Source organism: Ahaetulla prasina, chromosome 1 (assembly GCF_028640845.1).
Source record: "Ahaetulla prasina isolate Xishuangbanna chromosome 1, ASM2864084v1, whole genome shotgun sequence".
NCBI lineage: Eukaryota > Metazoa > Chordata > Lepidosauria > Squamata > Colubridae > Ahaetulla > Ahaetulla prasina.
In genome coordinates, this window is record NC_080539.1 from 7313708 (window position 1) to 7327265 (window position 13558).

At 46.3% G+C, this 13558-nt stretch overlaps 1 protein-coding gene across 7 annotated transcripts in view; it reads left to right on the top strand.

Annotated features, from left to right (window-relative positions):
- BCAS3 (BCAS3 microtubule associated cell migration factor) overlaps positions 1-13558 on the top strand; it is an 846545-nt gene that overhangs the window by 399711 nt on the left and 433276 nt on the right. For all 7 annotated transcript variants that reach the window (XM_058164101.1, XM_058164100.1, XM_058164098.1 and 4 more), the window contains 3 exons: positions 2376-2500; positions 9694-9859; positions 12808-12908. In XM_058164101.1, the coding sequence (XP_058020084.1) occupies positions 2376-2500; positions 9694-9859; positions 12808-12908 (392 nt within the window). The remainder of the gene's footprint in view (positions 1-2375; positions 2501-9693; positions 9860-12807; positions 12909-13558) is intronic.

The window sequence follows — 13558 nt, forward strand, 5'->3', positions numbered from 1 at the left end:
TTCCCATTTGCCATACGTATGTCTGCATGCGTATGTCTGCATGCTCGTCTAACTCGGCTTGTCTTCCTCCCAGTATACAAAAAGCTGATCATTTGCTTTGCCTTGGAATCAACAATGTCGGTAATGACAGGGGGGGAAAAAAAAAACACCACACCTGCAAATAATAATAATATGATTAAAGTTTGGGAACGGAATGCTTGGAAATAAACTTCTCTTCTGAATTTGGTACAAGCTGACCTCAAACAGTTCCTGAAATGTATGTTTACTTCAGTTCTTACGGAGCTCCCAGGATTATCCAAACATGGTTCTCTTTGATGGCCATCCCTGCAAAATCCCAAAGTCACCCGATGACAGGAGAGCAGCTCCTGTAGCTTTCCTCCCCGTGTGATCTGGTTCAGGAAGTCCTCGACTTACAGCCATTTCTTTAGCAGCCGTTCAAAGTTACGACGGCGCTGGGGGGCAAAAAAAAAGCAACTTACGAAACAGTCCTCACCCTTACAACTGTGGCAGGGTCTCCGTGTGGCCCCATGATCAAAATTGAAGCCACCTTGGCAACCGGCATGTATTTACGGGAGTTGCAGCCTCCTGGAATCCGGCTTCTAACCCACCAATTCAATAGGGAGGAGCCAAATTCACTTAACGGCCGTGCAATTCACTTAACAACCGCGCTGAATTGCTTAATAAGTCTGGCCAAAAAAACCCCCAAAACCCCCGACATAAAATCCGGTCTAACTCACTTCGACACCACCTCACTTAGTAACAGGGAATTCTGATCATGGTCGTAAGTCGAGGACTAGCTCCTCTATACCAAGGGTCTCCAACCTTGGCAACTTTAAACCTGGAGCACTTCAGCTCCCAGAATTCCCCAGCCAGCTTTGCTTTAAGCCTGGAAGACTTTGTCTGGAGGACTTCAGCTCCCAGAATTCCCCAGCCAGCTTTGCTTTAAGTCTGGAGGACTTCAACTCCCAGAATTCCCCAGCCAGCTTTGCTTTAAGTCTGGAGGACTTCAACTCCCAGAATTCCCCAGCCAGCTTTGCTTTAAGTCTGGAGGACTTCAGCTCCCAGAATTCCCCAGCCAGCTTTGCTTTAAGTCTGGAGGACTTCAACTCCCAGAATTCCCCAGCCAGCTTTGCTTTAAGTCTGGAGGACTTCAACTCCCAGAATTCCCCAGCCAGCTTTGCTTTAAGCCTGGAAGACTTTGTCTGGAGGACTTCAACTCCCAGAATTCCCCAGCCAGCTTTGCTTTAAGTCTGGAGGACTTCAACTCCCAGAATTCCCCAGCCAGCTTTGCTTTAAGCCTGGAAGACTTTGTCTGGAGGACTTCAACTCCCAGAATTCTCCAGCCAGCTTTGCTGGCTGGGGAATTCTGGGAGTTTATTTATTTATTTATTTATTTTATTGTTCAAATTTTTATACCACCCTTCTCCGAAGACTCAGCAAATAAAACGACAATAATCCCAAAAACATTTTAAAATACAGTAACTAGTTTAAAAATCTAATTTAACCGCTGTATAATTAAAAATATTAGATAAGAAAATTTACAAAAGATAAAAACCCCGGTTAAAAGCCCGCTAAAAAACCCCAGTATAAAATCGATCAGGCCAGCCCCGCTTGGTGAAAAAAGAAAGTCTTGAGCTCGCGTTTAAAGGTCCGAAGATCAGGGAGAAGACGGAGTCCCACCGGCAGCTCGTTCCACAAGGCCGGGGCCCCCACAGAGAACGCTCTTCCCCTGGGGGCCGCCAGCCGACATTGGTTGGCCGACGGTACCCTAAGGAGGCCCTCCCTGTGAGAGCGGACTGGACACACCGGACGATGGGAGGTAACTGGCGGCAGCAGGTGGTCCCGTAAATATCCCGGTCCCATGCCCAGTTGAAGTCCTCCAGGCTTAAAGTTGCCAAGGTTGGAGACCCCTTCTCTAGATGTTTATTCCTGACAGCCCCAAACTGGTTTCAGAGGTTCAGTCTTGAGAAGAGAGTGTGATGAATCTTGTTTATTTCTTTGCAATCCGCTGCCAATCCCTGAACGATCTACTCAGGTAGTAGGTCTTCCTCTGCTCACCCTTAAGCCCAGAAACCATTTAAAAGGCCCCATTCTTGCCAATCCTGGCTGAAGTCGCTGAACAAGTAATTTGTTAATATCCCCGGCTATTTCTGCCTTATGAAAGGGACATGTCGAATTTGCATTTCTGAAACGCTGAGCCGCCACAGTTCCATCTCCCAGCTTTTATCGATTCTCCATAGTTCTGAGAAAATAAGTTCCCCGGCTTTATACTGCACCTCCAGCAAATCTCCATTTGGTGGATTACTTCATCCTTAATTAGACTTTGATCTTTCTCTCTCTCTTTTTTTTTCTTCCTCTCTCTCTCTCTTTCAAAGCAAAAGCAAACCGGCTCCACAAATTTCACCCAGCAAATCTGTCGGAGGAGAATTCTGCGTCGCTGCGGCCTTCGGCTCATCCCGCTCGTGGTTTGCAAGCAATCCCGCTCTTAAACGAGACAAAGGTTTGTGCGGGGAGACGAAACAACTGGTGAACAGATGGGTGAAGGGGTCCTTGGTGCTCTCTGAACTTGCTTGTTTTCTTGCAAACGTTTCGTTGCCCTAAGTAGTAACGTCATCAGTCCTGGGACCAGTACTGAGGACGTTACGGCAATGAAACGCCTGCAAGAAAACAAGCAAGCTCAGAGAGCACCAAGGAACCCGCATGTCAACCCTGAGCTACATATATTCCCCTTTATTGGAACAGATGGGTGCCATCATAGCAATAGCACTTAGACTTATATACCGCTTCACAGTGCTTTTACAGCCCTCTCTAAGAACAGAACAGAATAGAATAGAATTTATTGACCAAGTGTGATTGGACACACAAGGAATTTGTCTTGGTGCATATGCTCTCAGTGTACATAAAAGAAAAGATACGTTCATCAAAGGTACAACATTTACAACACAGATGATGGTCATAGGTTGCAATTTAACCCTTAGTGATAGCAACAAAAAGTTACAGTCATACAGTCATAAGTGGAAAGAGATTGGTGATGAAAACGGTGAGAAGATTAATAGTAGTGTAGATTTAGTAAATAGTTTGACAGTGTTGAGGGAATTATTTGTTTAGCAGAGTGATGGCCTTCGGGAAAAAACTGTTCTTGTGTCTAGTTGTTCTGGTGTGCAGTGCTCTATAGCGTTGTTTTGATGGTAGGAGTTGAAACAGTTTATGTCCAGGATGCGAGGGATCTGCAAATATTTTCACGGCCCTCTTCTTGATTCGTGCAGTATACAGGTCCTCAATGGAAGGCAGGTTGGTAGCAATTATTTTTTCTGCAGTTCTAATTATCCTCTGAAGTCGGTGTCTTTCTTGTTGGGTTGCAGAACCAAACCAGACAGTTATAGAGGTGCAAATGACAGACTCAATAATTCCTCTGTAGAACTGGATCAGCAGCTCCTTGGGCAGTTTAAGCAGTTTACAGAGTCAGCTTCTTGCCCCCAACAATCTGCGTCCTTATTTTACCCACCTCGGAAGGATGGAAGGCTGAGTCAACCTTGAGCCGGTGAGATTCGAACTGCCAAACTGCAGCTAGCAGTCAGCTGAAGTATCCTGCAGTACTGGACTCTAACCACTGCGCCACCTCGGCTCATAAAGCTGCCTGAGGTTGCTTCAGACCATTTATCTATCTAGTCCATTCTTTGCTGTGGCTTTCCAAACTTTCTCTCCCAGCCTGGAAATTTTATTACAGTGATACTTCAGTTACTCATCACTAATTGGTTCTGAGGGACATGATGAGTGCCAAAAACGATGAGTACCAATCCATTTTTCCCCATAAGACATAATGTAGTGTGACCCAGCGCAGCTGACACCGACAATTCTAGCTTGTGCGTTGAGTACTACACAAACGACGAGTACCGGGACAAAATTTTCACGTTAAAATGTGTTGAGTATCAAATCTGATGAGTTTCAAAGCAGTTGAATACCAAGGTAGCATTGTATTTATTTATTAAATGTATATGCCTCTCATTTCGCTATCGAGAGCCACTCTGGGCAGCATACAATGCAGTCAAACAGGAAATGAAAACACGGTAGAAACAGTTAAGATTCCAGGATATCCAACCAAATGCAGTTCATTGGTGAGAAAAGTGAAGTTTTACACCCAGGCAAGAAAAATAAAATGCACAGGTATAGAATAGATGATACTTGGCTCAAAAAGCAGTTGAACTAACTAACATACCATGAGACTTGGTGGCGCAGTGGTTAAAATGCAAGCTACTGCAAGCTAGCTCTGCCCTGTACCAGAAGTTCGATCCTGACCAGCTCAAGGTTGACTCAGCCTTCCATCCTTCCAAGGTCGGTAAAATGAGGATCCAGATTGTTGGGGTCAAGAGGCTGACTCTGTAAACTGTTTAGAGAGGGCTGTAAAGCTCTGTGAAGCGGTATGTAAGCCTAAGTGCTATTATTAATTAATTATTTATAATTAATTATTATAATATGAATATTATTTTATGACCATGGGGCAAATATGCTGATATTTTAAACCAATATTGTAAAGTACTTTGAAGCGGTATATAAGTATATAAGCGGTATATAAGTGGCCAAAATTGTGGAAACCTTTTGGGAAAAGTGTATTTTCTAAAACTAACTAATAACACCACTTTTTGGGGGGAGTAGTACCATAAAATTATCTATCAATGGAACGATATTTTAATCAAGATGCAATGCAATCACTTTTATGAAGGATTTGCTATTAGAATAGCAGATACAGTAGAAAGAAGAAAAGTGAAACACGTAGAAAAAATGGGATATACAAAAATGATCCCCATGTCAGTTAAACCTTCGTTGGGTAACGTTTAGCATGAATGACAGCTTTACAACGTTCTCCCATGGAGCGAACCAAGTCTTTGAGTTCTGCAGCTGTTCTAATGCGAAACCAAGGTTGAAGGATGGCTTCTATTAACTGGGTTTTATTGCTGGGTCGCTCCTGACCGACAAGTTTCTTTAGTCGTCTCCATAGATTTCCAATTGGGTGAAGGTCTGGGCTATTCCCAGGCCATTCCGGCAGTGGAATAGGATTATCTTGAAACTCAAAAAAAAAAAAATTAAAATGGTGTTATTAGCCATCATACCTCAAAAATACACTTTTCCCAAAAAGTTTCCGCAATTTTGGCCACTACTGTAAGTCTAAGTCAGCGGTTCTCAACCTGTGGGTCACGACCCCGTTAGGACTCGAATGACGATTTGCCAGGGATCGCCTAAGACCATCGGAAATATGGGAAGTATACTTGTGAGTCGAAGAATTGCGCTCCAATGGTTGACTCCACAAGCCAGCTGCAATCACTCCCAATCGCTAGCCTAATTCGGTCAGCGAAGGGAATTAAAAGAGAGAAATTTTGTCCGATGTCCCTCTCTCAGCTGCAATCACTCCCAATCGCTAGCCTAATCTGGCTTCAGGCGCGATAAACTTAACAGGGGCGGAGTCTCCGCTTTAATGCCTCCGTCCTCAAGGCAATCGCAAGCAGTTCAGATCGCTAGCCAATACGGCTTCAGGCGCGATAAATTCAAAACGAAAATAATTTTACGGTTGGGGGTCGCCACATCGTGGGGAATTGTATTAAAGGGGTCGCAGCACTATAAAGGTTGAGAACCACTGGTCTAAGTGCTATTGCTAGTGCTATGAGAGGGATTTTGGAGTCCCAGTGGACAATCCCTTAAATATGAGCCAGCCGTGTGGTGCAGCTGCGAAAAGAGCCAACCCAGTCTTAGGCAGCATCAAGAGAAGGATAGCTTCAAGATCGCGAGAGGTAATAACACTGCTGTATACCGCACTAGTAAGGCCACACTTGGAATGTTGTGTCCAGCGATAAGGTTGGTCCCCTCTTAGACACTTCTTCACAAAGCCCTGATTTGTCAACGGACCCCCCAGAGTGGGATGGAGCCCATCGAATGGACCATTTGATTTATTATTTATTTATTATTTATTTATTTATTCGTATTTCTATACCGCCCTATCTCCCTAAGAACTCAGGGCGGTGTACAGCCATATAAAAACACACAAATATACAAAATAAAACATTCATCTAAAAAACTTATTATAAAGGCCAAATATTTAAAATAAGATATAAATAATAAAACCCAATTTAAAACCAAAGCTAAAATTTAGTCATTTAAAAATTTAAATTTAAAACCCTAGTCCAGTCCTGCGCAAGTGAATAGATGTGTCTTAAGCTCGCGGCGGAAGGTCCGAAGGTCAGGAAGTTGACGAAGTCCTGGGGGAAGTTCGTTCCAGAGGGTGGGAGCCCCCACAGAAAAGGCCCTTCCCCTGGGCGTCGCCAGTCGGCACTGCCTGGCCGGCACACCCGAGGACCTCCCAGAGTGGGATGGAGCCCATTGAATGGACCATTTGATTGTTGTTGCCATGGTTGTAGGTTGGGTTTTTTTTTTTGTTGTTGTTGTTTGTTCTTTTATGGGCGGTCTTTGACTTACAACAAGTTCATTTAGGAACGGCTCAAAATTACGACGGCACTTTAAAAAGGGACTTCACCACCAGTTTTCACACCGTTGCAGCATCCCCCATGGTCACGTCGTCAACATTCAGAGGCTCGGCAACTGACTCCTCTTTATGACGGTGGCCGGAGTCCTGGGGTCGTGTGATCTCCTTTGGCGACCTTCGGAAGTCAACAGGGAAGCCAGATTCACTGAACAACCATGTCCCTGACCGAACAACTGCAGCGACTAGAATGGAATGGAATAGAATAGAATCTTAATTGAGAATAGAATAGAATAATGGAATGGAATGGACTTGGAGGTCTTTTAGTCCAGGGATCTCCAACCGTGGCAACTTTAAGACTTGTGGACTTCAACTCCCAGAGTTCCTCACCCAGCTTTGCTGGCTGAGGAACTCTGGGAGTTGAAGTCCACAAGTCTTAAAGTTGCCATGGTTGGATACCCCTGTTCTAGTCCACCCCCTGCTCAAGCAGGAGATCCTGTACCATTTCAGACAAGTGACTCTCCAGTCTCTTCTTAAAAATCTCCAGTGATGGAGTACCCACAACTTCTGGTGGCAGGCTGTTCCACTGGTTAAGTATCCTCACAGTTAGGAAGTTTCTCCTTAATTCTCTCCTTGATTAGCTTCCATCCATTGCTTCTTGTCCTGCCTTCAGGTGCTTTGGAGAATAGCTTGACTCCCTTCTCTTTGGGACAGCCCCTGAGATATTGGAAGACTGCTATCATGTCTCCCCTAATCCTTATTTTCTTTAGACTCGTTTCCGGCTCTAGGGGGTGGTGTTTATCTCCGTTTCAAAGCCGAAGAGCCAGCGCTGTCCAAAGACGTCTCCGTGGTCACGTGGCCGGCATGACTCAACGCCAAAGGCGCACGGAACTCTGTTCCCTTCCCGCCGAAGGTGGCCCCTGTTTTTCTACTTGCATTTTTTTAACGTGCTTTCGAACTGCCAGGCTGGCAGAAGCTGGGACAAGTAACGGGAGCTCACTCTATTAGGCGGCACTAGGGATTCGAACCACTGAACTGCCGACCTTCCGATCGGCAAGCTCAGCGTCTTAGCCACTGAGCCACCTCATCCCTTCTTTAGACTAGCCCAACCCAAATCCTGCAGCCATTCTTCCTATGTTTCATCCTCCAGGCCTTTTGATCATCTTAGTTGCTCTTCTCTGAACTTTTTTATCCAAAGTCTCAACATCTTTTTCATAATGTGGTGACCAAAATTGGTTGCAGTACACACGTTGGGGATTTTATTCTGATACGTCACCCAGAATCACTGAGAACGGGTGATTCTTGGGTGGCCATAATAAATTTTCAGAAATAAACAAACAACCACTTCCGATTTGAATAAATAAATAAATACCCGCTCCCAATGTGAATTTGAGCCCGAAGCGTGGGATAGTCAAACCTGAAGCAATGAATGCCTGGCTACGGGCCAGCGAAACCGAGGCCCGAGAAATTCAAGAGTAGAACGCAAGAGCGTTGTAAAAGAATCCAAGGTTAATGTATTCCGGATTGTATTTTATTTTTTTCTGGGAAATTCCAAAAATAGCGCATCATTTCTCAGCGATTCACCTTCCCGAGAAGAGCGGTAGTATTTAGTCGTCAGGCTGATAGATTTTGTATTTATGTAAATAAATAAAATTGACCCTGCGAGGCGTCCCCTGTATGCTGAGTGATGGGAAGCTCTGGGCAGGCAAAAAGAGATCAATTGGCCCAGGGTACGGAGAGAAAATGCTGACTTTTGGAAAGCCCGAAATGCAGGGAGTCTTCGACTTACGACCACAATTGAGCCCCCAAATGTCTGCTGCTAAGCCGGACAGTTGCTAAGTCACTTCCGCCCCATTTTACGACCTTCCTTGCCACGGTTGTTAAGTGAATCACTGCAGTTGTTAAGTTAGTCACCCGGTCATTAAGTGAATCCGGCTTCCCCATTGACTTTGCTTGTCAGAAGGTTGCAAAAGGGGGGGTCACGTGAACCCAGGACGCGGCAGGCGTCATAAATATGAACCAGCCGTGTGAGAAACGGTCATAAGTCACTTTCTTCAGTGCCGTTATAACTTTGAACAGTCAGTAAATGAACTGTTGTAAATTGAGGACTACCAATACAGATAGTCCTCGACTAGTGACTACAATGGAGCCCACATTTTCTGCTGCTAAGCCAAGACAGTTGTGCAGTGAGTTTTGCCCTATTTTGCAACCTTTCTTGCCACGCTTCTTGTGAATCACCGCAGTCGTTAAGTCAGCCGCATGGTTGTTAAGTGAAACTGGCTGCCCCCTTGACTTTGCTGGTCAGAAGGTCACCAAAGGGAATTGCGTGACCCCCGGGGACACAGCAACCGTCATAAATATGAGACAGTTGCCCCGAGCCTCTGGATTTTGAGCAGAGGGGATGCTGCAATGGTCGTAAGTGTGAAAAACACTCATTGTTCTGTCCTCCTTCGCCTCTGTCCGAGTGATGGCTTAATTAGCCGGCAGCAGAATAGCCAGCTTCTGCCAAGAACTTCCGTTATCTTCCACGACACTGGTGAGTCACCCAGGAACAAACTTCAGCTCTTAGTTAATCAGTTGATTTGCCTGCTTTGAAAAGGCACAGCAGCTCTTGCTGCCTTTATATCCTGTGGGGTGTGTCTCCATGACTCAGCACTTCCTAGGCCTGCCCCACCCCTCCTTCTGTTGTTCCCTCCTCTCCTGCCTACGAAACCTAGGGTCCAGCCAGACCTGATTGCCATCAGCTGAGTCTGCAGGCATGGCCTGGGGTGGGGGGGAAGAGTCAGGGGATGGAGGCCTCGTTATCTCTTTCACCTGGCCTGCCTCTGGCTCCTGGAGCTGAGCCAAGGAAGCCGGTGCTCCAGAGGTAAGTCCTGACAGGCCTTCCCCCTCACTTTCCAAGTCACTTTCTGGCAGGAGGGCCGGCTCGGGGCGCAGACACAACACTCATCAATCAATTTTTTCAATGCCGTTGGGCCTTTAACCAATGCAGTGGTTGTTAGCAGAGATGGATTTCACATAATTTTACCACCGGTTCGCCATGCACCGAAAATGTGAGCTTTTACACGCATGCACGCGGCTTAGACAATGTGGCTAAATAGGACGGCATAGTGCCGGGTCGCCACTACCGGTTTTCCCGAACCAACCCGAATCTGCTGAATACCACTTACTGGTTATAAATCAAAGACTAGCTGTAAACCTTCCGTCTTCTCCTTCCCCTCCAGATCAATCCAAGCAGTTCGTTGTCGAGTCCTTGTACATCATCAGCTGCTATGGGACTTTGGTGGAGCACGTCCTGGAACCCCGACCTCTCAGCACCACCTCTAAGATCAGCGATGACACCCCACTGGAAATGATGACCTGCCCACGGGCTAGCTGGACCCTCGTCAGGTAGGTCTACCGGGTTCTCTTCCGACGTTCATATTTCATTGTGAATTTCTCTTTCTGAACAACCCTCAGGAGTCCTTTGTGCACTGATGGTGCTACCCAAACCCTAGAGCAGCGGTTCTCAACCTGTGGGTCGCGACCCCGTTGGGGGTCGAATGACGATTTGCCAGGGGTCGCCTAAGACCATCGGAAATATGGGAAGTATACTTGCGAGTCGAAGAATCGCGCTCCAATGGTTGACTCCACAAGCCAGCTGCAGGCTCTTCAAATCGCTAGCCGAACTCGACTCCAGGCGCGATGAATTAAAAAAGAGAGAAATCTTTGCTCTGATGTCTCCCTCTCAAGCCAGCTGCAATCACTCCCAATCACTAGCCTAATCTGGCTTCAGGCGCCATAAACTTAATAGGGGAGGAGTCTCCGCTTTAATGCCTCCGTCCTCAAGGCAATCGCAAGCAGTTCAGATCGCTAGCCGATACGGCTTCAGGCGCGATCAATTCAAAACGAAAATAATTTTACGGTTGGGGTCGCCACATCATGGGGAATTGTATTAAAGGGGTCGCAGCACTATAAAGGTTGAGAACCACTGCCCTAGAGAGAGTGTAAATCTACGGAAAAGAAGAGTCTGGGACTCCCGGGCGACAATTTTCTCCCGGAGATGCCCAGTCAAGGGGTCCAGTTTTCATCCCGTCTCTTGTTTTGCATCCCGCAATCCTGACTGAAGTCAGAAGTGTAGGCATGATGGGAAGCAAAACGTCTTCAAAGCAAAAACAAAGGAAGTCCAGGTGACCTTTGAAAAAACACCTTTGGGACGACCGTGACTTGGATGATTGAGAGTTTCCATAGACGAATGGCACTGATGAAGTTACTTAGTTGGGTAATGAAACGTCTGCAAGAAAACAACCAGACTCAGAGAGCACCAAGAAGCCATGTCTGTCTGTCTGTCTATCTGTCTGTCTGTCCATCCGTCCATCCATCCATCCATCCATCCATCCATCTATCTATCTATCCATCCAGAGGTGAAATCCATCACGTTCTGATAGGTTCTGGAGAGCAGTTTGGAAAACCAGCAAATACCACCTGTGGCTGGCCCCAGAGTGGGGTGGGAATGGAGATTTTGCAGTATCCTTTCCCTGCCATGCCCATCAAGCCACACCATGCCCACCAAGCCACGCTCACAGAACCAGTAGTAAAAAAAAATTGGATTTCACCACTGTATCTAAATCAATCTATCTATCTATCTATCTATCTATCTATCTATCTATCTATCTATCTATCTATCTATCTATCTATCTATCTATCTAACTCCACCGCCTTCGACAGGACCTGTGTTTAACTCATAGAATCATCTATTGCAATGTCTTTCCTGTTAAAGACTCAGAGAGTGAGGGAGAGGAGCCGACAAGGCCTCCCTCTCCAGGTCCCTCCTTCCTGGCAACGCCTCAAGTGTCGGCGGAAGGCCAGGAAGAAGGCGTGTCAGAGCTAGATAGAGGACAAGGAGGATCAATCCTGGATTGACTCTAGGCTGCGTCAGAAAGAGAGGCGTGCGCAGCAGAGGAAGAGGTGTGGCAGGCCTAGAGATGCTGAGTCACTGAGCCACACCCCACAGGGGATAAAAGCGGGTGGGGTTGCCATCGGGCCCTTGTGATGGACAAAAGCTACTAAGGGTGAACTGCATCGTGTGAGCTTCAGACAGTTTTTGGATTTAAGACTTGGATTTTCGTGAGTAGCTCTTGACCATTCGTTAGACTCCTGGTTGCTCCGGCAACGGACAATAAACATGCTGACTCTTGATAAGAAACTTGGCAAGCACTTGGAGAGCAGCTGCCAGAACTTTCCTCTGCCAAAGGAAACTAGGCCAACTTGTTAATAAATTGCTGGCAGACATCCTTCGGCGTTTGTGTTTTCTTAGGTGAGGTGGGGTGGGACAGAACAATGACCCTGGGACAGTGCAGCCGTCGTAAATGCGTGACAGTTTGCCAAGCGCCTGAATTTTGGTCAGATGACCGTGGGGACACTGCAGTAGCCGTAAATGTGAAAAACGGTCATAAGTCACTTTTTTCAGTGCTGTCGTAGCAGCCATTAAATGAACGGTCGTAAATCGGGGACTCCTTTATATCCTGTTTCTTGCTGCAAGGAAAGGAGTTCACACCGCACGCTCAGGTGTCTATACTGCAGTCTGCATCAGATGAGGTTTCTTGTCATGGCTCTCTGAGCTTGGTTGCTTTCTCGCAGATGTTTCATTACCCAACTAGGTAACATCATCAGGGCTAGTAAGGAATGGGGTTTGCTCTCAATTTATATTCCAGCGGCTTGCCTTGTCAGTGTTTCTGGGGTCTTCCTGGAAGGAAGAAGGTTCCCTGTCAATGCTCAAGGCCCTTCTTGGTCTGCAGAAGGTTCCAGGTTCGGTTCCGGAGCCTCTACTTGAACATAAAAAAATAATAATGGTGTAGGGTCTGCTTGGACAAGGGGGTTGGTCTAGATGACCTACAAGGTCCCTTCCAACTCTTGTTAATCTGTAAATGTAAATCGGCAAACGAGGGGAGCAACCACCTGAAGGAAGCCATCAAATGCTCATCAAAAGCTAGAAGGACAATTTGTCTGGCACGGAAGGAGGGTTGTTGTTGTTTTTTTATCCAAGTCGGTCCCTTTTTCACAAAAACACCAAAAAAAGTGTCAAAGAATAGCCCGGGTGTCTCCCTGCGAGTTAGCATTTTGCGCAGGTCCTTTTAGAAAACCCAGAATTTTGAAGACCCGTCACCTCTTTTTCCCCCCCGTCTGTCTCGAAATATTCCACGCTCGTAGCAAGTGACTTTAAATAATTAGAAACACGGTATTCTCTTGCATAAATAATTGGACGTGATGACACAGATGCTGATTTTTTCCCTCTTCTCCCCCCCCACCCCCGCTCTCTTCCAGCTTAAAATATTAATATTCTTGTGTCGTTTCCGCAGAACTCCCCAGTGGAATGAACTGCAGCCGCCTTTTAACTTGAATCACCCTCTGCTCCTAGCCGCAGATTCCGTGCAGTGCTACCAGTATCTCCTCCTTGGCTGTGAGTATCACGGAACGGTCGTTTTTTCGGGGGGAGGCCCAACACGTGATGGTTGTTTCTTTTTTTAAAGAAAAAGACAAATTGGTCAGTAGCTTTTCCCCCTTTTCATGGGACACGTAGACCTCGACTTACGACCACAATCAGCAGAATAACAGAACCGCAGAGTTGGAAGGGACCTTGGAGGTCTTCTAGTCCGACCCCCTGCTTAGGCAGGAAACCATATACGATTTCGGGCAAATGGTTGTCCAATCATTTCCAGTGTTGGAGCATTCACAACTTCTGGTGGCAAGCTGTTCCACTGGTTAAGTATCCTCACTGTTAGGAAGTTTCTCCTTAATTCCAGGTTGCTTCTCTCCTTGATTGGTTTCCATCCGTTGCTTCTTGTCTGCCTTCGGGTGCTTTGGAGAATAGCTTGACTCCCTCTTCTTTGGGGCAGCCCCTGAGATACTGGAAGACTGCTATCATGTCTCCCCTAGTCCTTCTTTTTATTAAACTAGGCATACCAAGTTCCTGCAACCGTTCTTCATATCTTTTAGCCTCCAGTCCTCTCATCATCTTTGTTGTTCTTCTCTGCACTCTTTCTAGAGTCTCCACATCCTTTTTACATCGTGGCGACTAAAAATGGATGCCGTATTCTAAGTGTGGCCTTA